The sequence below is a fragment of the Xyrauchen texanus genome, chromosome 13 (genome assembly GCF_025860055.1).
Source record: "Xyrauchen texanus isolate HMW12.3.18 chromosome 13, RBS_HiC_50CHRs, whole genome shotgun sequence".
In the NCBI taxonomy this organism is placed as follows: domain Eukaryota; kingdom Metazoa; phylum Chordata; class Actinopteri; order Cypriniformes; family Catostomidae; genus Xyrauchen; species Xyrauchen texanus.
The window spans coordinates 25,363,135-25,384,491 of NC_068288.1; the positions used below are offsets into that span (position 1 = coordinate 25,363,135).

The 21,357-nt window shown below is 45.5% G+C and overlaps 1 protein-coding gene across 1 annotated transcript in view; it reads right to left on the reverse strand.

Annotated features, from left to right (window-relative positions):
• LOC127654086 (ribonucleoprotein PTB-binding 2-like) overlaps positions 1–21,357 on the reverse strand; it is a 117,026-nt gene that overhangs the window by 14,338 nt on the left and 81,331 nt on the right. Inside the window, exons 5-11 of the mRNA XM_052141071.1 lie at positions 19,897–20,017; positions 12,863–12,945; positions 11,854–11,958; positions 8,980–9,091; positions 5,132–5,445; positions 2,767–2,878; positions 2,346–2,494 (exon numbers count right to left, since the gene is read on the reverse strand). Of these exons, the coding sequence (XP_051997031.1) occupies positions 2,346–2,494; positions 2,767–2,878; positions 5,132–5,445; positions 8,980–9,091; positions 11,854–11,958; positions 12,863–12,945; positions 19,897–20,017 (996 nt within the window). The remainder of the gene's footprint in view (positions 1–2,345; positions 2,495–2,766; positions 2,879–5,131; positions 5,446–8,979; positions 9,092–11,853; positions 11,959–12,862; positions 12,946–19,896; positions 20,018–21,357) is intronic.

A 21,357-nucleotide genomic window follows, 5' to 3' on the forward strand; every position in this document is an offset into this window, starting at 1 on the left:
CCTGCTAGAATAGCTCTGGGGAAGTGCTCTTCCATCTCCAGGAGGGAGAGCACTACAGAGATCACATACTACTGGAGGGAGGTTAACATGTGGAGAATACCTCACATTGACTTACCGATGGGGAAGTTCATACATGTAATGAAGCCACTGGAAAGACACTATCTACGGAGAGGATACACAGCAACAGTGGCCGAGGCAGAGCGAAACTCTGTCGAGGGGAAACACAGGGTTTACCTGAGGGTAAATCATACAGGATTACAGAGAGGGAATCACCATATATGGAGCACTGAGACCGAGTACGCAGGCTCATCTGAAAAGGGGCATACCACGAGCACTGGGCCTGGCGGCATCACTCTTCCGCCGAGTTCGCCACCGAATAGTGCTTAAGAAATTAAGGAAGCGTCCAGTGTTCACCAGTTACGGGGAACTGTTGTGGACAAGATAGTGCACATTATCACCTTGAAATGGGAAAGGTGCAAATGCAAGCGATACACCCGTCCGAATGCCTGGCCTACCTGTTGTTACCCCGTAACCCTCTGGTCGAAATCGGTTCTATGCGGGAGGTTGTAGAACCTTGCAAAAGTATTGGGTGTAGCCCAACCTGCTGCTCTGCATATATCTGTTAGAAAGGCACCCCTCGCCACTGCCCGGGAGGACACAACACCTCTAGTGGAGTGTGCCCGGACTCCCAAGGGGCACAGCAGGACTTGCGATTAGTAAGCCAAGGAAACGGCATCCACAATCCAATGGGCCAGCCTCTGTTTGGAGACAGCTTTCCCCTTCTGCTGACCTCCAAAACAGACAAAGAGCTGCTCCGAGCATCTTAAACTCTGCGTGCAGGCAGGGTGTGAACTGGGCACAGCAACGATAAGGCTGGGTCTTCCTCCTCTGAAGGGAGTGCTTGCAGGTTCACCACCTGATCCCGAAAGATAGTGGTGGGAACTTTGGGCAAGTAATTGGGCCAGGGGCTCAAGATCACGTGAGAGTGTGCTGGCCTGAACTCCAGGCATTCACTGGTGACAGAGAGCGCCTGCAGGTTTCCAACCCTCTTGATGAGGTCAGCCTGCTACAGGGGCACAAAGGGGCTCTCTGTAAGGCAGGTGGGACCACAGAGAGATCACAAGAGGGAATCTGGTGCGGCCTAGAAGGATTCAACCTTCGTGCCCTTGAGGAACCTGGTGATCAGGTCGTGCTGCCGTGAGGGTCTTCCATCCAGTGTATCGTGATTTCACTTTCATGGTGGAGGGAGACAGCCGTCTCTCCAGCCCCTCCTGTAGGAAGGGCAAAACAGACCCGACCACGCATCTCTGTGGATCTTCCACGCGGGAAGAACACCAATTTGCAAAGAGACGCCACTTCAGAGTGTACAGTCGCCTCGTAGAGGAGCCAGACATGGAGGTTTCAGAGGTCTGGACACGGGTGCCGGAGCATGCCCTGCCCCTGAGTGAGAAGGTCCTGCTTCTCACGCCAGGGAGGGGCTACTGCCAGGATTATCAGGTCTGAGAACCAAGTCTGGTTGGGCCAGTACGGTGCATCCATCAGGACCTTCTGTCTAGACTTTGCTCAATGTCTGTGCAACGAGGCTCACAAGGGGAAATGCATATACTCTGCTTCACAAAGAAGAAAGAGAGCCACGACAGCAACGTTGTCATGGGCATGTTCTCGCAGTTGGTGACCCAAGCACTCGAGACCGGTGGGGAGAAATAATGGCCACACCTAGTAGCGGAAAAGAAAAAGGACATCTTTAAAAAGACGCCAATCGTTTGCACAAGCTCATTTGAGAAGGTATACTCATTTAGAATATACACTTTTACATCTGTAGTTCCACTCTCAAGATTATTTCAGGGACAAAAACCAGAAAATGTATTGAGATAAAACCCTGAATGATGTCTTAAGGTGTTGTATTATAGTAGGTGGTATTAGCAAATAATTGACTCCAGCCCATTGAATTACTGAAAAATAATGCACACCTGAGGTGTACCGGTCACTACACTGCACATCATGACTGCATTATTTTTCAATAATTCAGCGGTTGTCGTCAATTATTCCTTACATATACTGTGTGTGTGTGTGTGTGTGTGTGTGTGTATATATATATATATATATATATATATATATATATATATATATATATATATATATATATATACACATCAGTATTTATAGTTGGGTTTTAACAACTCATAAGGAAGTGAAGAGAAGGAAGAAGAAGCAAAAGAGATAGGAAGGGAAAACGGAGATCAAATGAGAGTGAGCGATTTTGAGTTGGATTCAGTCTTAAAATATGACCTCTAGTTCGTAGTTCTAGTGTATATGTGAATGTATTCTGCGGGTGTTGGAGTTACCTGTGTGTATTGTTGAGTGTATTGGTGAGTGTATTCTGCAGGTGTGGTCTCTGTGCTATATTGACTGGGTTGGTTAGTGGCAGGGGGCAGGACTGCACTGCACGTCCCACTGTGGGTCTGCACAGTCTGAGGCTTACTGTTGCAGGGTGCTGCAGGAGACACACAACACACACACACACACACACACACACACACACACACACACACACAAAAGAAATAGTGATGTAAACTCTCACACAGACATTATATTCTCTGCAGATGTGGGCTGCAGCCTGTCTGGCTGTGGCCTTGAGCAGGGAACACAGAGAGACAAGACAGTCGTACACTGTAAACATTCTAGCTGAAAACAGAAAGCTGACAGAGAGGAGCGATACATTCCAAGGTTTGTGAGAGGTTACTCATCTTCTGATCGTGCACGTACCTTGTAGTACCACTCCGGGAAGCACACTAGCCAAGTTTAGATATGGGTTGGAAGGCAATTTAACTTCTTTAGGAGGGTCTCCTAACAGAGAATTCTGACAACTGGACTGAGTCTACAGAAACAGAGAGAGTGAGAAATGAGAGAGGTAGGGAGAGAAAAGTAATAACACAAAACACTGCAGCAATCTGTACCTCACTGGGATTCTCACATGTACTAAAATGCCCCCTGCTCCTCTAAACTTATGCGAATAGCTTTAACGATTACATGAAACTGCATTCACAGCACTTAACCTCCTTAATGTGACATATTTCCGAGCGAAAAAAAATATTTTGTGGGAAATAATGTAAGGCAAGACCTGATTTTATCCATAGGTATTTGTCTGTATCATGAAAAGTGGGCTAGGGTGAATGATTGATCATACTTTCCCCATTCAACTGGCCCTTTTCAGAAGAAACCTATATAAGTTATAACAAAGCTATACACTGTAGACAGACAGACAGACATACAGACAGATACTGTAGAAAGAAAGATAGATTGATAGATATATAACACACCAGTCTTTTAAGTTTTTTATTTCCTATGGCACTTTCTTTTCCTTTTTGGAGCTTGACAGCCCCTGGTCACTGTCCACTTACATGGTATGGAAAAAAGAGCAGCTTGGACATTCTGCTAAACATCTCCTTTTGAGTTTCACAAAAGAAAAAAGTTATATTCCTTTAAAGCACCCTTGCTTTTACTTTCACAAATTCAACATCCATTTTACGACATGCCAAGGAAAAGTACTAGCACAGAAGCTGCCATTCATCTCTTATGCAAGTCACACAGAACACAGAGCTCTCCATTAGCCTGTGTAGGGTAATGCAGTGAGTAATCAGAGCCTGCAGGCACTAGTGCTCTATATCATTAGTGCTCAGAGCTCAGTCAGAGTCCATTCTGAGTTATACTGGCTGCCTGAGACTGTTTCTGAATACAGACTCCTACAGAGAGAACAATGGCAAAGGCTCTAATGTGCTCCTTTAACCGGCTACACACAACCACATATGATGGATTAAGAGCAGTTGCTGGAGGATGTCAGAAGGACTTCAGACAGAAAAGTGTGTGTGTGAGACAGATGGATGGAAGCCTCAGTGTTTTCAGATAGTGACCTAGACAACCATGGTGAAAGCATCCAATACACACACACATACACACACACACACACACACACACGTGCGCGTGCACACGCACACACACACACTTAAGGAATAGTTCACCCAAAATTTTTAATTCTCATCCTATTACAAGGGCCGGGCAATATATTGAATATTCACGATATAATCGCACTGATATTGCTGACTATATAAAATAAGCAATATAGTAAATATTACAATAATATTTGTGCTTTTATGGCCATTAAGTTTCATACAGAGCACATCATTTCATGATCCTTTAGGGCTGCGTAATGAATTAAAATAACACCAAAAGGTTATATGGTCATATGTGATTATAAACTACAAAAGGCTGCGATTAAAGACAGATAAACATGTATGCACTTCGAAATAAATGGGCTGATGTTGAGCAGTTTACATGCATTGTGAAAGAAAAGTATGCATTCACACAATTCCAAACATTAGTAACCGCTACAAGTTATTATACAAATCTACATAGGCAGCACATTATAACAGAAACAGAGGAGATGACAGTGTTTATCCAGATGGTAAAGGTGAGGTAAATAGAACAGAAATATATTACTTTTATATAAAACAAAGCTAATCCTCAAAATAGTAATGATAATTCAGCATTATACTAGAATAATAAACTTGACTGGGTCCCACAGTAATAATTTAACATTATGCAATCTTAAACTGTGTTCCAAAAAATAAGTATACAAAAAATCTTGTATATGCAGTTTTTTTTTAATTTTTTTAGCAAAACTATAGGAAGGCAAATAATGCTTTTTATTAAGCTACTATGTATCATTCAATATAAAATATAAACATAAAAGTTCCTATCAATGAAAATGATTTGATATAATTCTCCCTTGTGTTCATTAAGTAAAAAACTTTGGGGAAACACACCTTTATTGTTTTTAAATAGGTTTTTATTCAATGCCTTTAAAATATTGTATCTACTTGGCTACAATGGCTGTTTGGATGAAATGCTGGTTCCTCTGATTAAAAATCTCTTTTGAGCCATTTCAAAGCAAATACATAATTGTCGAGAAATATATTGAATATCGTCAATAAGCTGAAAAATATAGATGTATACATTTTGTAGCCATGTCGCCCAGACCTATCCTCATTTCACTTAATCTGTATGTCTTTCTTTCTTCTGTGGAACACTAAATAATATATTTAGAACAATCAAGGAATCAAAGAGAACTTACTGTAACAGAAGTACTAGTCTGTGGACTAGTGCTGTGGTGGTTGGCTGGAGCTTTGTGCGTTGTACTCCCCAGCAATGAACCCAGAATTTGTGTGTTGATCCCAAGGTGGATGTTTTGCAGCTGGGCTTGAGCGCTTATGGATCCTCCTGTGGTTCCTGGAGGTGTGGGCTGTTTCTCAAGAGCCGTGGATATTGCGGTTACTCCATTCTGCTCGGTGGTACATATTATGTGTGAATGCCCAGGTACGTGGGACACTAATCCAGCCCCAGAGCCTCCTCCCTGGGATGTGACCGGAGAAGAGTCCTGGCTCAACTCTATTACACAGAGAAATGTCAGTAGTATTAGTACATATGAATGCCTCTCTAACCGTGCATGTCCACTGGTGATGAATGAGTGGAACTGAGTGGGTCTTTTCAATTAATTCTCTTTGGAAGATGAGTGACAGGCTCACATGGAGGATTGTGGATAAAGTTTTACACATCCTTCAGTATATTTTTTGTATTTGCTCCTCAGAAGGCAGACAAGTCACATGAAAGTGATTAAATGAAGAGAGAACTATCATTTATGGGTGAACTATCCCTTTAATCACATCATTACATATTATTATATTAAATTCAGATTTAAAATTCAGATATTCATGAATTCATATCAAAGTTAGGATAAAATTTTTTATTGTAACGCCCCAGCCTTGCTGGTGTCTGTGTGTGTGAGTATTTTTATGTGTGCATGGGAGTGAGTGGGAGCTTTAAATATCCTTGGATATGTTCACGAGGTGTTTGTTGGCAACGGCATCCTTGCGGGCATGGGGCTGTGTCGTGGAACTGTTCTGAGAGATTCATTCTAGTGCCCAGTTGTTGCTTTGTGTTTCTTTTTTTAATTGCTGTGTTACACATCTCTTTCGGAATCCTCACTTGGGAGATAATTTTGAAGAGTGCCTCTGCATCACTACGTGCTAGAATGTTGCAAAGAGGCACTGCTTTTGGGTATTGTGTTGCATATTCCACCAGAACCAACACAAAGCAAAGCCTGCATGCTGACCATTCTAATGGCCCGATGAGGTCCATGCCAATTCTGTCAAAGGGAACCTCGATCAACGGAAGAGGGCACAATGGCACTTTTGGAGTGGCTGGCGGATTCACCAGCTGACATTCACGGCATGTCCCACACCACCGGTTAACATCGCCGCGAATGCCCGGCCAATAGAAATGGGCCATGAGATGGCTTAGTGTTTTCCCCAGTCCCAAATGAACTGCTTTCATACTATGATGAGCCACCTGGAACAACATTTCCCGACGGTTCCTTAGTACTAACAACTGGGTTGTATCTTCCTTTGTCTGAGCGCCCTGCATCACTCTATACAACCGATCATTTATTATTGAGAAATACAGATATGTGAGTGCAATGCGCAGCTGAAGGCATTGAAATGCGTGCTTAAGAGTCTCGTCTCGTTTCTGATTCAAAGGAAAATCCCCAGCTGGATTTCCCCTAAGGGCTGGGCAAGTCATGGCTTCCCCCTTCCTTACATCATCCTGATGCGGAGCTGACATAGATGGCCCCGGCTCCACCTCCCCCTTCGGCCAGGGATGGATTGTGACTTGCAAAGGCCCTGGGGCCAATTATCTCCAAGGGCCCCCCTCAACCCAAAAGTTGTTGAGCTTGGTTCATTATTCATGCCCAAAAGGGTTTTCAAGTGGGGGGGATCACCAAACTAGATCAAGCAGCCTTAAAGCCCAGGGCACCCCCAGGCAGTCAAGGGCCCCCTGGTAGTCAAGGACCCCTGGGCACTGGCCACATTGGCCCAGTCAGTACTTCATCTCTGCCTTCAGCAGATTGCACACCCCACACCGACCCACTGTATTACAGGAACCTTTTAACAACTCGGGAAAAGCCGGCCAATTAGTACCCAAAATTTTTGGATGGGTGAGGTGGGAACTAACCACAGCCTCAATGTTATGCTTTTGACCCTGAAATAGAACAGTGACGGTCACCGCAGGATAATTGTAAATATCCCCATTCACACACCTCACCTTCACCCAATTACTTGTATTGAATGCCCCATTTTGAATAAAGCATTGATGAATAGAGTCCTAGCTCGATGAGGGGTGGCCTGTGGAGTGTCGGGGACCTGGACAACGTCCCCACCTCCATCACTGGGCACTGTTCGCGGACGTGACCCGTCGCCCCGCAACTCCAACAGACCGATGGCCCGAACCTCACAACCACATTAGTGCCGGCAGCTTCCCCACCTGAGAGGAATAATTGGAAGAACTGGGGGAGAGAGAAACCGGAGGGTTAATACACCCCCGAGGCCGGGGCACCAGTCTCGGGGAAGTGTTCCACTGTTTCTGGGTTAACGGGATATGTTGGAAGGAAGGAGGGAAATGGGCGGGATCACTGAGAGAGAGAAAGCGGGGCACGACTGCCTCCGGGTATGCCACTAAATGGTCCTCCGCCAAATGCAATATATCATCCAGTGACACTGGTTGGTGACACGGGTCAGCAGCGGTAAGAGGTGGACAACCCATTGCGGCCGCAGCAATTCCAGGCTTTGGGTTGTGCATTCGAAAAGCTCCAGAAAGGCCTCCGGATCATCTTGCGCCCCCATCTTCGCAAGCAACACATATTGCTGCTACTGGGGATGCGACGTGCACCCCCTCCTGAAGCATCAAACTCCACTATGCCCGTCAGTCCTCCTATTGGCCTCGAAGGAGCATCTTGAAGCGCTCATGCTGCTCCGCCCACAGATCCATGAAGGCCTGGTGATGAGCCTGGTGGATGCTGGAGAGGGATCAGAACACTTCCTCCAGCGGTGACGATGACTCCATAGCAGCGTACTCTTCCTCCTTGTTTTGGTTTAGGAGTAAGTAGGAGAAGGCTTCAGTGAACCTTGTGAGTTTATTAACGCTTTTCAGTGGCCAACGTAAAACTGCTGCTTCAGATCCAGACAGTGTAACAGATGTTCATATTTGGATCAAAAGGATGCTTCCATAACACACACACACACTGTGATCAGATTAAGCTCTCCCTCTTTTGGAGGACTGAGCCATCTTTTATCTCCCCAGACTCTCACTGTGTACATAGAAATGGTAATTAGCCACAACTCATCTCAGGTGGATGTCCTTACCGCTTTCTCTCTCCCCAGATGGGTGCTCGACCACAGCATCACCTCCACTATATATATATATATATATATATATATATATATATATATATATATATATATATATATATATGTATATGTATGTGTGTGTGTGTGTGTGCTGTATTATAAATATTAATTTATATACTATATATATATATATATATATATATATATATATATATATATATATATATATATATATATCAATATATATACTGTCTATAGGTAATTTTGTAAAAGCATAAAGCAATCATAGACTATACACACTTGCTGTACATTTTTACAGACACCCCAAAGCGGCTGATCGCTGTCATTTTGGGTGGTATTGAGAAAATATTAGAGCAACTTTGTTGCATTATTGTGGTAAATAAGCTTTCATTACAACTAATGCATATATATAATGTGTATATTCAGGAAAACGTCCATAGCTTAGTATTTCAATTTCTAACCAACTGCAACACCTGCATGGCAGTGATATTCAAATGGAAATGACCCTGAACAAAAACATACTCTTCAAAGTTCTTTAATGCTCTGATGAATGCCTAAACCAGACTTTGCACACACACACACACACACACACACACCCTCTTTATAAGAGCACAAAGATAGAAATACTGATGGCTTTTGAAAGAGTTACATTGGTGAAAGAGACCTCTGGATTGGGACTGAGGTGAGTAGGCTTGACCATTCGATCAGAAGCTCTCACCTGTGGGGGAATCTCCCAGCAACCCTTTCCCCAGAGGAATCGCTGCTGGAACTCGAAAACCCAGAACTTTCTGGAGGAGCAGCTGAGAGGGGTCGCCTAAAAGACCCGGGACCTGAGAGCAAATAAAATAATGAAAAAAAAGGAGAAAAGAGAACAGATAGGCCATAATAAGGTCAAGAATGAGGATGTGGCTTATCATGAAGCTAAACGCTCATCTGGAAGTTAAAAAACACGAAGACAGGCGAGATTGAGTCTTAAAGTGATAGTTCACCCAAAAATTTAAATTCTGTCATTATTTACTCACAATTTTTAAAGACTGTCCTGGCCATTCTTTTACTTATGGTGAATAAAAACTTGGGCAGTTAAGCTCTAAAAACTATTTTTAAATTTAAAAATATAAAGGTATCATAAAAAGTGGTCATTACTATTTGTGTGCTACATTCCAAGACATACGATAGCTTTGTGTGTGCACAGACTGAAATGTAAGTTCTGTAAGTCAGTGAGTTCAACTCAATAAACAGATCAGTTTAATATGTTAATGAATCATTCAGATCTGTTTGGATCAACAGATCCATTGAAAAGATCTGACACAAATGATTCATTAGTTCACAAATCAAACTACTTCTCTTACAAGCTCAAATTAATGCACCAAGGAGCGCTGTAGTGGATTTCAAGAACTTCAATTTCTGTTTTTTCCTTACAGACATTAGTCATATGATCCACATTTATAATATGTTTATGGTGCTTTCTATGTCATTTTGGAGCTTGACAGTCCCAGTTCTCATTCAGTTTAATTAAATGGAAGAAAGTGGCCAGGATATTCTTAAAAAATGTACCTTTTGAGACCCACAGAAGAATGTGCACGGAAATGCATTATTTTCATTTATGGGTGAAACTCTTCCTTTAATCCAGTTTGAATCTACAACACAAGCTCAAAAACAACTAACATCGCCAGCACATTCTCACACAAACAAAGACGTGCATTAAAATGGATTTATGAAAGCTTTGCCGAGCATATAATATCACTGTTATTATTGAGTGCATTCCTCTCTCCTCTCCCTTAAATTTCCTGGTGTGGACATCTGTATAACTTTCTAACCAGAACCCCAAATATATATATATATTACAAATGCCGGTGAGATCTATGGCTCTAATACTGCTTTATAAAATAAATAGAAATAATGCTTTTGAAATGAAAGCTGCAGTTGTCTCATTATTTACAACAGAATTTAATGCAGACTAATAATATCCTCACAGATAGAACTGTGAATACAATTTTAGGCTGCTGTTGCCAAACAGCCATTGCTAGTATTTCCAAATAATTCACACTCACACAAACATTGCTTACACCACAGATTTCAATACTACAGCAAAAACTAATATGCTTACATTTTCTATTTAAAAGTTTTCATATAAAATTTAATATATGTATATATATAAATATAATTAGAATAAGGCCTTATTCTTATTCTAATTTATTATAAATTGATTTTGAGTAAACAGTCATTAATAAAGAACAATTAGTTTTTCTCCTTGTTAATATTGTTGTTTGATTATAATTAAAGACATATTTTAAAGCGGCAGGCTGCACACTGCAAGACACAAATCACGATTTTGCGTTCATCCTGTTTACATTAATTTAAGACTAACAGATTTTGTAGAGACCCTAAAATAAACAATCTGTCATCATTTACTCACCCTTATGTTGTCTCTAAGATTGTGACATTTTCATATCATGATAATTGCTAAAACATTTGTCATGGTATACAGTATTATTACAGTATTTTATTGAATTGCAAAATGGATTGAAAGTAAAATAAACTTCATTGCTGCTCTTAATTACAATATTTAGTTACCTGTTTTGTACTTTTTAAAATAAAAGATCACAAAGAAAGTAACTGCACAGATCAAACCATATCAGATTCAAAGAGACATGAAGGCCAATGCTTCTATTTCGCATTTATCTAATTTATTATGGTTTATTTTCATTGCAAATGCACAAGTAACAACAATGGTAACATTTTGAGGGAAAAGTTTAATTGAAAAAGAAGCATGAATTTTAGAGTTTCCTAGTAATTTGGTATGTATTCCCAATGCTGTAAGAGTTAGAGTGTTGGGAATGTTGATTTATTGATGGAAATGCTACAGTGCATTAAAAAAAAGCTAAACAATTAGGTAGTAGTTACTATTTTTAAGAGCTCACAATAACAATATTGTGCATGTTAAATATCACGAAATACCTTATTACTAAATATCAGCAAATGTATAGTTTTCTCAAACCAATATGGCTTTCTTCCATGGAACACAAAAGAGATCAGTCGCCATTCACTTTTAAAGCATCTTTTTTCCATACAATGAAAGTGAATGGTGACTGGAGCTAACATTTTGTCTAATATCCTTGTTTATGTTCAACAGAAGAAACAAAGTCACATGAGTTTTGGAAAAACAAGAGGGTGAACAAATGATGACAGAATTTTCGGTAACACTTTACAATAAGGTTCTATTTGTTAAAATTAGTTGGCTACATTAGTTAACAGGAACTAACAATCAACAATACTTGTACAGCATTTATCAGTCTTGGTTAAAGTTAATTTCAATATTAACTAAAACATAATTAAAACTGTGTTATGTTATGTTATGTATAATAAAGTTGTATATGTTTTATTAGTTAATGCATTATGAACTTACATTAACTAACAATGAACAATTGTATTTTTACATTAACATTAACAAAAATAATTTCATTGTTAGTTTATGATCCCTAATGTTAACAAATGGAACCTTGTTGGAACCTTATTGTTAAGTGTGACCAGATTATCATTTTTGAGTAAATGTAACCTTTTATGGGCACAAGACACATTATGACACACACACCCTCGCATTAGTGACATGCTTGTCTTTGATGTGTAAGAGCTGCTGTTGGGCCATCTGCATGTGGAGAAGATTCTGGAGAACAAGACCATTTCCTAGGATGGCATTCTGCATGAGAGAGAGAGAGAGGTACTTATGAGTTGTGCAAAAAAAGTTTGTGGAGAACAGTTGCTACTTAATGGTAATCTGCACTTAATCTGCAGCTATATGTCCTTCTTTCCACTTATTTATAGACACTTATTTCTATTCATCTTGAGCTATTTTTGCTCTAAACCAGTGGCGTGTGCTGGACTTTTGAAATGAGGAGGCAGAGGGCCATCTCAGCGTTGTTGTTTTTTTCAATATATATTCCTATTTCAGTTCAGTTTAAGTTTAAATAGCTTTCAGGTTAAACCCATAAAAATCTGAAATCTGATTAATCACAACATATGATATGAAAAAGTATGCCTGCAAATATATAATATAGAAAGTATTTTGCTTATAAATGTATAAATGGCGACTGTGGCTCAGTTGGTAGAGCGGGTCGGCCACTAATCGCAGGGTTGGTGGTTCGAATCCTGGCCCACACGACTCACACATGCACCCAATGACAGGCTAGCACCTTACATAGCAGCTCTGCCGCCATTGGCGTATGAATGTGTGTGTGAATGGATGCAGTGTAAAGCGCTTTGAATACCGTTAAGGCTTAAAAAGGTGCTATATAAGTGCAGACCATTTACCATTTTACTTAAATTAGTTTATTATCATCATATTTGTATACTGTAGGCTATGTACATATATACCTAAACAAAATAAACATTAGATATATTAATTCATTCAATTTCTGTACGAGAAGGCATATGAAATACATTTGAAATTACACTGTATATAAGCATGAAATACTTATTTTTGTTCATTCATATTAACACTATTTATTAAATTAAGACAAATCAAAGACTCATCAAGTGTATGCATTGATTTATAATTACAATTTTTTCATTACCTCAAAAACAATTAAGCACAAATAGAATACCTGCTGTGCTTTTCCCAACTGTAGTAGTGCTGTGGTCAGTGGTGGATGCAGGAAGGGGAGATTGTGAGGTCGACCAAACTTTCCTGGTGGAAAACCATTAGATAAACAAAGAGGTAACATTCAGTAAGAGATTAAAATAATGTGGCAAAAAAACGTCTAGGTTACGTATGTAACCTCCGTTCCCCGTTGTGTCAGAGAAGCGACACTAGAAGCGCCGATATTCACCTCTGGACTATGAAAAAAGGCCAATGAGAGTTGGCAACCAGTATTTGCATGTCCCGCCCCCGGACATACGGGTATTTAAGCGGCGCAAATACGGGAGTTCATTCAGGATTTTTCTGAGGAGCCGGAAATGGTCCGGCCACAACAGGAGCTCGGCTCAGCGACGTGGCAGGGAGACACAACGTCTCGTTCCCTCCATCGGGGAACGGAGGTTACATACGTAACCTAGACGTTCCCCTTCTGTCGCTCTCTCCACATTGTGTCAGAGAAGCGACACTAGGGGTCCACTTAAAAAGAGCCATGCGCTGAGCCGTGTACGTGATCTGCTGATACAGGAGCGAGCAGGTATTCCTACGTGCAGAACGACCAACTGTATCAGGCTGCATGTACCCTTCCCCAATGCCCCATTTAAGCCATCAGGATTCCTTATCGTTACCCTGGAGGGGGGAACAAGGTGACGGCCGCCAACATGGGAACGGGCCAGCCTGGCTGGGCCTCTTTTCTCTCTATGTTTCTCGCATAGAGAAACTACGGCCGGGGCCCTTACACGCATTGAGGGAAGGGGGTCTTAGCCCTTATTAGGGCGGAGAAGACCCTGCGGAGGCCACACCTACCCGGGAGGGGAGGCAAATTTTGAGTGGCAAATACATTGCATGGCCTATACTTAGGTCTTATGCGGAAAAGTAGTGCGGTGGTAGATCCAGCCTCGCAGAGGGGGGAAGCATACAGCATGGCAACCGAGGCAGCTGTAACTGCCTAAGGGAAACACGGAGTCAACTCGTGAGGGGACAGAACCGTGGTTTTACACACAGGGGGAGTCCGAACAGGAGGCCTTACCTGTGGGGCACCTATACCAGTACAGGGTAGCTTACGGTACCCGCAGTGGTTTGGGTCGGCGAGTTCCTCCACAGAACTGCGACCCACGAGGGCTAGGGAGGAGTCAACCAGTGTCCCAAACCTGGGATCTCCTGGGAATGAAGGCGCACTGTTTTCCCTGGTTAGGGGGAAGGGCGCTGGGTGCAAGCGATTCACCCGGTTGGATCGTGGACGTGCCACCGAGTTCTATGGGCTCGGTACCTGAGAGAACACGGGACGATACTGACTCAACTCGGAGATTGTAGAATCTCGCAAAACAGTTAGGTGTTGCCCAGCCCGCTGCTCTACAAATGTCTGCTAGGGCAGTGCCCCTAGCCAGTGCCCACGAGGACGCAACACTCCTGGTGGAGTGGGCTCGGACCCGCAAAGGGGGGGGGGGGGGCACGGCCTGGGTGTGATAAGCCAGGGAAATGGCGTCGACAACCCAGCGGGCGAGTCTCTGCTTGGAGACAGCATTCCCTTTCTGCTGTCCCCCAAAGCAGACGAAGAGCTGCTCAGAGCGTCTGGTGCTCTGTGTGTGGTCCAGGTAAATACGTAAGGCACATACTGGACACAGCAGTGAAAGGGCTGGGTCTGCCTCCTCCCGGGGCAGCGCTTGCAGGTTGACCACCTGGTCCCTGAAGGGTGTGGTAGGAACCTTGGGCACATAGCCCGGTCGCGGTCTTAGGATCACGAAAGTGTCCGCCGGACAAAACTCCAGGCAAGCGTCGCTAACAGAGAACGCATGCAGGTCCCCGACCCTCTTGATGGAAGCAAGCGCGATCAGCAGGGCGGTCTTGAGAGAGAGGGCCCTGAGTCCAACTGAGTCAAGCGGCTCGAAGGGGGGGTCTCCGGAGTCCCATAAGGACGACCGAGAGATCCCAGGAGGGAAACAGGTTAGGCCGGGAGGGAGTCATCCTCCGGGCACCTTTTAGGAACCTGACGATTAAGTCGTGCTTACCAAGAGACTTGCTGTCTACCGTGTCGTGGTGGGCCGCGATAGCGGCAACATACACCTTGAGGGTGGAGGGGGACAGCCTCCTCTCCAGCCTCTCCTGAAGAAACATGAGCACTGACCTAACTGCGCACTTTTGCGGGTCTTCGGCTCGGGAAGAACAACAGTCCGCGAACAGACGCCACTTCAGGGCGTAAAGATGCCTGGTCGAAGGGGCTCTGGCTTGGCTAATAGTGTCTATGACGGCCGAAGGTAGGCCGGCTAGATCCTCCGCGTCCCGTCCAGGGACCAGACGTGGAGACTCCAGAGGTCTGGATGCGGATGCCAGAGCGTGCCCCGTCCCTGAGAAAGAAGGTCCTTCCTCAGGGGAATTCGCCAGGGAGGGGCTGTCATGAGGAGCGTGAGATCCGAGAACCACGTCCGGTTGGGCCAGTAGGGGGCCACCAGAGTGACCTCCTAGTTGTCCTCCCTGACCTTGCATAGCACCTGTGCAAGAAGGCTCACTGGGGGAAAAGCGTACTTGCGCAGCCCCGCGGGCCAGCTGTGCGCCAGAGCATCTGTCCCAAGGGGAGCCTCTGTGAGGGCATACCAGAGCGGACAGTGGGAGATTTCCTGGGAGGCAAACAGGTCTACCTGGGCCTTACCAAACCTGTCCCAAATCAGCTGGACCGATTGGGGGTGGAGCCTCCACTCTCCGCCGGGCAAGTTTTGTCTTGACAGCGCGTCCGCTATCACATTGAGGTTGCCGGGGATGTGAGTGGCGCGCAGTGACTCCAGTCGCTGCTGACTCCAAAGGAGGAGACGACGGGCGAGCTGTGACATGTGGAGGGAGCGTACTCCGCCTTGGCGGTTTATGTAGGCCACCACCGTGGTGCTGTCTGTCCTGACTAGGACATGCTTGCCACGGATCAACGGAAGAGATTTCTTCAGGGCAAGAGAAACGGCCAGCAGCTCTAGGCAGTTGATGTGCCAGAGCAGCAGGCCTCGGTTCCACCGGCCTGCGGCTGCGCGCCCGTTGCACACGGCGCCCCAACCCAATTTGGAGGCGTTGGTTGTAACCAGAACACGATGGGACACCTGCTGCAAGGGTACACCTGCCCGTAGAAAGCAGAGGTCTGTCCAGGGTTTGAAGGTTTGGCGGCAGGCAGAGGTAACTTCCACGGCGTGCGTGGCGTGGCGCCATGCTCGTCTCGGGACTCGAGTCTGGAGCCAATGCTGAAGTGGTCTCATATGCATCAACCCCAGTGGCGCGGCCACCGCGGAGGATGCCATATGCCCCAGGAGCCGTTGGAAACGTTTCAAAGGGACCACGGTGCCTGGTTCGAAAGAAGCGAGGCATTCCAGCACTGACTGAGCACGCTCGTTGGAGAGACGTGCTGTCATTGAGACTGAGTCTAACTCCAAACCGAGAAAAGAGATGCTCTGGACCGGGGTGAGCTTGCTCTTTTCCCAGTTGACATGAAACCCTAAACGGCCGAGGTGCTCGAGCACCTGGTCTCTGTGTGCGCATAGTAATTCCTGCGAGGAGGCCAGAATGAGCCAATCATCGAGGTAACTGAGTATGCGTATGCCCGCTCCTCGTAGCGGGGCAAGAGCCGCCTCTGCGACCTTCGTGAAGACGCGAGGGGACAGAGACAGGCCGAAGGGGAGGACTTTGTACTGATACGTCTGGCCGTCGAACGCGAACCGCAGAAAGGGTCGATGTCGAGGGCGAATCGAGACGTGGAAGTACGCGTCCTCCAGGTCCATCGCTGTGAACCAATCTAGATGCCGGCCGCCAGATAGAATTTGTTTCTGGGTGAGCATTTTGAACGGGAGTTTGGACAAGGTCCGATTGAAAACTCGCAAGTCCAAGATCGGTCGTACGCCGCCGCCTTTCTTGGGTACAACGAAGTAAGGGCTGTAGAAATCCTTCTTCGTTTCGGTTGGAGGGACAGGCTCTATCGCGTCCTTGATTAAAAGGGAGGCGATTTCTTCGCGCAGGGACTGAGCGTGTCTGTCGTGCACTGCGGAGAAGTGAACGCCCACGAAGGGTGGCGGAGACCTGGCGTAACCGAGTCGAATGGTTCGGTGCAGCCAGCGTGACAGGCTGGGCAGTGAGAGCCACGCCTCTAAGCTCCGTGCTAGGGGCACCAAGGGGACGAGTATTTTGGAAGTACCCGGCGGGGCTTCGCAGCGGTGCGGAACAGGTAACACGGCGTCGTGAGGCACTGCAGCGTCCCGAGGCTCTGGTGCTGAGAATAAACTCAAAGCACTTACCTTGTTCCGCGCACCTGGAAGGGGGCGGGTTCGTGACTGAGGAGGAGGTCTGCTGGCGTCCTCTGGACTCGTCTGAACCGGCCGGCCGGGGAACAGTCGTGGGGCTGAGGGCGGGGACACCGCGTCCAGGAAGCCGGGACTGTTGAGGCCTGAAAGCAGAGTGCCGTGAGTCACCTGCAGGCCAGGTGACCCAGAGACAACAAGGAAATAGCTCTATAGTGTGTAAAGAATTTAACAAAAAATAAATTCTCCTTCCGGCCCTCCACCGGGGAACGGAGTGGTCTTACCAGCTCCGGAGCTACTGTCTCGGTCTCTGGGTCGGTCATCTCAGGGGCGCCTGGGAGCCTTCTGGGTCCACAAGGGGGCCCGTGAGACGATGGGCATTCAACTTCTGCGGGGAGCTCGACGCTGGGGCTGAGAGCTGGGCCCACTCACTTAGTTGAGGCGGAGCACCACTTTCTTTCTTCCTTGAAAGCTGCAGGAGGGCGCCCTCGGCGAGCAGACAGGGCATGGCCCCCGGCGGCAGGTTTGCGTCAGGGCAGGATGTGTGAAAATAGCCTTCGTCTGTTTCTTCACCACTGAGGACTGCCTTTTTGGGCGAAGTCGTCACGCGGCGTCGCCGAATGGACGGAACTGGGAGACGGAGGCATTTGAGAAAGCGTGCTTTGTCTGCCTCCTGTACTGCCTGTCCATCGTTGCGTTTCTGGACCACGGAGTGTCCATCGCCTGTTTGAGTGCAGTTCCTGCAGCACGTCAAAAACAGGACTACCCAAGTGCAGATTTTGGAGTGCCCTGGCCCGGTGGACTTGCAGGAGGGGGCCATGGCGTTCTACCACCGAGGGTAGCGAGAGCGGAGGAGCGAGGAAGCTGGGCTTGCTCAGCTCGTCATGCACGTCCGGGAAGGGGCCTGGGGGGGCGCGGCTGTGAGCGGCACACATGCCCGCGGAACCAATTAAGCCCGGGGAAGCATAGCGGACCTTCGTGCGTCAGGCTCAGACCGGGCGGGGACCCAAAGGTGGCGGCCCAGGCGAGTTATCCGCATCCGGCGCCGCTGTTACGCTCTCCGATGCAGCGGTGATGTCATCATCCAATGCCAGGGAGCTCGAGGGACCGGACGGCAGGCTGTTAAGCCGGCCGCACTAATCCAGAGCTCGCGGGAAGCCGGCAAGCGTGCCGGGGAGGCGGGAGGTTTCGAGGGGATTTACCCGGCGAAAGCGCCCTGTTATTCTCCCCAGATCGTTCTTCATCGCCCGCGGCGCCTGCCTCAATCCCATAGGAAGGAGGCGAGGCGCGGGGGGCGGCTAAAGTGGCTCTCTCTCACTACAAGAGAAAGCAGGGATCGCAACGCTGCCGCGGTTATGTTCTCGCACTGAAAACATAACCCATTGGAGAGAATGCTCATCCCGAGCTCGGACGGAAAACAAGCAAGCGTGCCGGGGAGGCGGGGGGTTTCGAGGGAGTTCACCTGGCGAAAACGGAGCCCGTCATTGTCCCCAGATCGTTTTCATCGCCCACGGCGCCTGCCTCAATCCCGTAGGAAGGAGGCGAGGCGCGGGGGGCGGCTGAAGCGTTTTTTTCTCACTACAAGAAAAAGCCTACGACCGCAATGCTGTCATGGTTATGTTCTCGCACTGAGAACATAGACCATTCATAAAAACGCTGCCTGCGTGTGATCGCAACCCAGGAATGCAAGGCAGTTTATATGGCCGTCAGAGGTGGGGAGAATCAACGCATCCAGAAACTACACAGAGGCGGAAAACCGTCTTTAAAAAGACGCGTCCTGAGAAGGACGTTCAACGCCGCTGTGTTTTGCTCTTTTAGAGCGAAAATTACTCTTATAGAATAACTCTTTCAGGGGCAAAAATGCACAGCCGTACACGAATGAGAAAGCCGCTGTTGTGCGCCGTCGAATCCAACAGCATGCAGAGCGTCAGAGGATTAAACAGGAACTTGGTGTGTAACTCGCAGCAGAGTTCATGCACGACCATCGGCTCCGAAGAAATTTTCTGAATGAACTCCAGTATTTGCGCCGCTTAAATACCCGTATGTCCGGGGGCGGGACATGCAAATACTGGTTTCCAACTCTCATTGGCCTTTTTTCATAGTCCAGAGGTGAATATCGGCGCTCAAGAGAGACCCCTAGTGTCGCTTCTCTGACACAACGTGGAGAGAGCGACAGAAGGGGAACTAAACATATGAATACAAGCCCTCAAAGGAAGAGAGATGGACAGCACAGAGTACATGTCCAATGTTGGGAGTCCATCACTTTCTTATTCCAAAATTCCTGTTTCAGCACAAATGGCAAGTTTCTCTGGAATAGGTAGAGAAGTTTAACATTTAATCATGTGCTATATTTAGTGTTGTAATTGTGTGTTCGCTTTAAGCTCCGGCCTCCACTTCTTCCTCAGCTCATTTATTCTTCCACTCAATGAAAAGTTCATTTTATTATATGATTAGGCTTTCATCAAGAGAAAAATCTGCTCAGAATCCACAGCACTGCTGATCACCCTTCCGCAGTGAACACACACACGCATGCTAACATGGGGGATATTTCATTTCAACTCAATACCCTCACAGGGCCCATTTATGATCAGACAGAAACACGCTGGTTGTGTTTGAAAAAAAAGTACTTTTTAAAAGAATTACTCATGAATATTCAATAAAGTATTTGCCTAATGAGTAAAGAGAGAGAGAGAGAGAGAGAGAGAGAGAGGGGGGGAGAGAGAGGGAGAGAGAGCGTTACCTCCTCGTTTGCCAGTCAGGTAGGGTCTCATAAGGACATGGAGAGCAGCTGGATTGGTCATGCTGTTGAGGAGCTGGGCCAGATTGGGTTCAGGTAGCAAACCTTTCTTATTGCTCAACATCTATGTGATAAATACAAAAAAGCAGTTAAAGCAATAAGCCATTAGAGGCCATGCATTGCTGTTATTTTAATATGGGTAAGGCGTGTTCATAGGCACAACGTGAAGCAGAGGCAAAAGTAATATGATAAAAGACACCAATGTTCAAAAAACAGTTACATTTATTATTAATATAACTGGAATGAACTAGTTTCCACCAAGAAACGTAGTCCATTATTTTAACTGTAGGAGTTTGTGGTTACCAAGCAATGCAGCAACTTAATGTAGCATGTACACTCACAGGTGTGCATTTATAGTCATTTAAGAAAGGCTTCAACGCGACTCATCCAATGGGAATTTAGAGTCTAAACTAGCTGTTTTATAATCATTATTTAGTATACATCAGTTAGTTCTGGTTCTCTATTCTGATTGGCCAAGAAGTATTCCAACAGTTCAAATATTTCAGATAACAGCACAAGAACATTTCAATATTTCTATCACTCCACTTGTCTATGTTTGCAGCGTTACAGACCACAGTATGTGAGCGGTGCAGAGTGCAACCAGATTTGTGTGATTTAAGGCTAGGTCGTATTTATTTTTCCATGTGCCATTCCGTCTTACATATAGTCGAGCACTCAGCCTTATACTCTTTTGAATGCGACTCCATACAGACACATTTGATGATGCATGCACACTATGACTGCTTTGTGATATTTTAGCACAGTCATCGGAAGGCGCATTTGTCAGTGATGCACAAAGAAGCAGACTTTCCGCGTGTCTAAAACTAGGATGCGATGAAATTTAAAGTGAGACTTGCCAGCACATGGAAAAATCTTAGCCTTGACCAAGGTGTCAGAAAGTTGTAGTGTCAGTGTTTTCTTTTGCTCCAGATCACTCTGAGCAGTGAGTTCCACAATAGGGCAGTCAACAAAGCTGAGACACTAAATTCACTTTTTATTACCAAAACGTTAAATATATTTTAAATAATTTTAGAATTTTTAAGATGTTATTTCCTTTAGGGGAAAAAAGCTAGAAGACATCAGTGACCAATTCAAGTCAAGTCAAGTGGTTTTTATTGTCGTTTCAACCATATACAGTTAGTACAGTACACAGCAAAACGAGACAACGTTCCTCCAGGACCATGGTGCTACATAAAACAACAAAGGACCAACACAGGACCACATGAGACAACACAACGAAATAAAATACCTATATAAAAAACCTATATATACCTATACCTATATAAAGTGCACGTGCAAACATGTGCAAAAAGTATGGGAAAGTACAACAAATTTCTGACAATGAACAGGACAATAGACAGTGCAGCGCCGACCAGTACTCAGTAGTGCAAAAAGATGACAGTT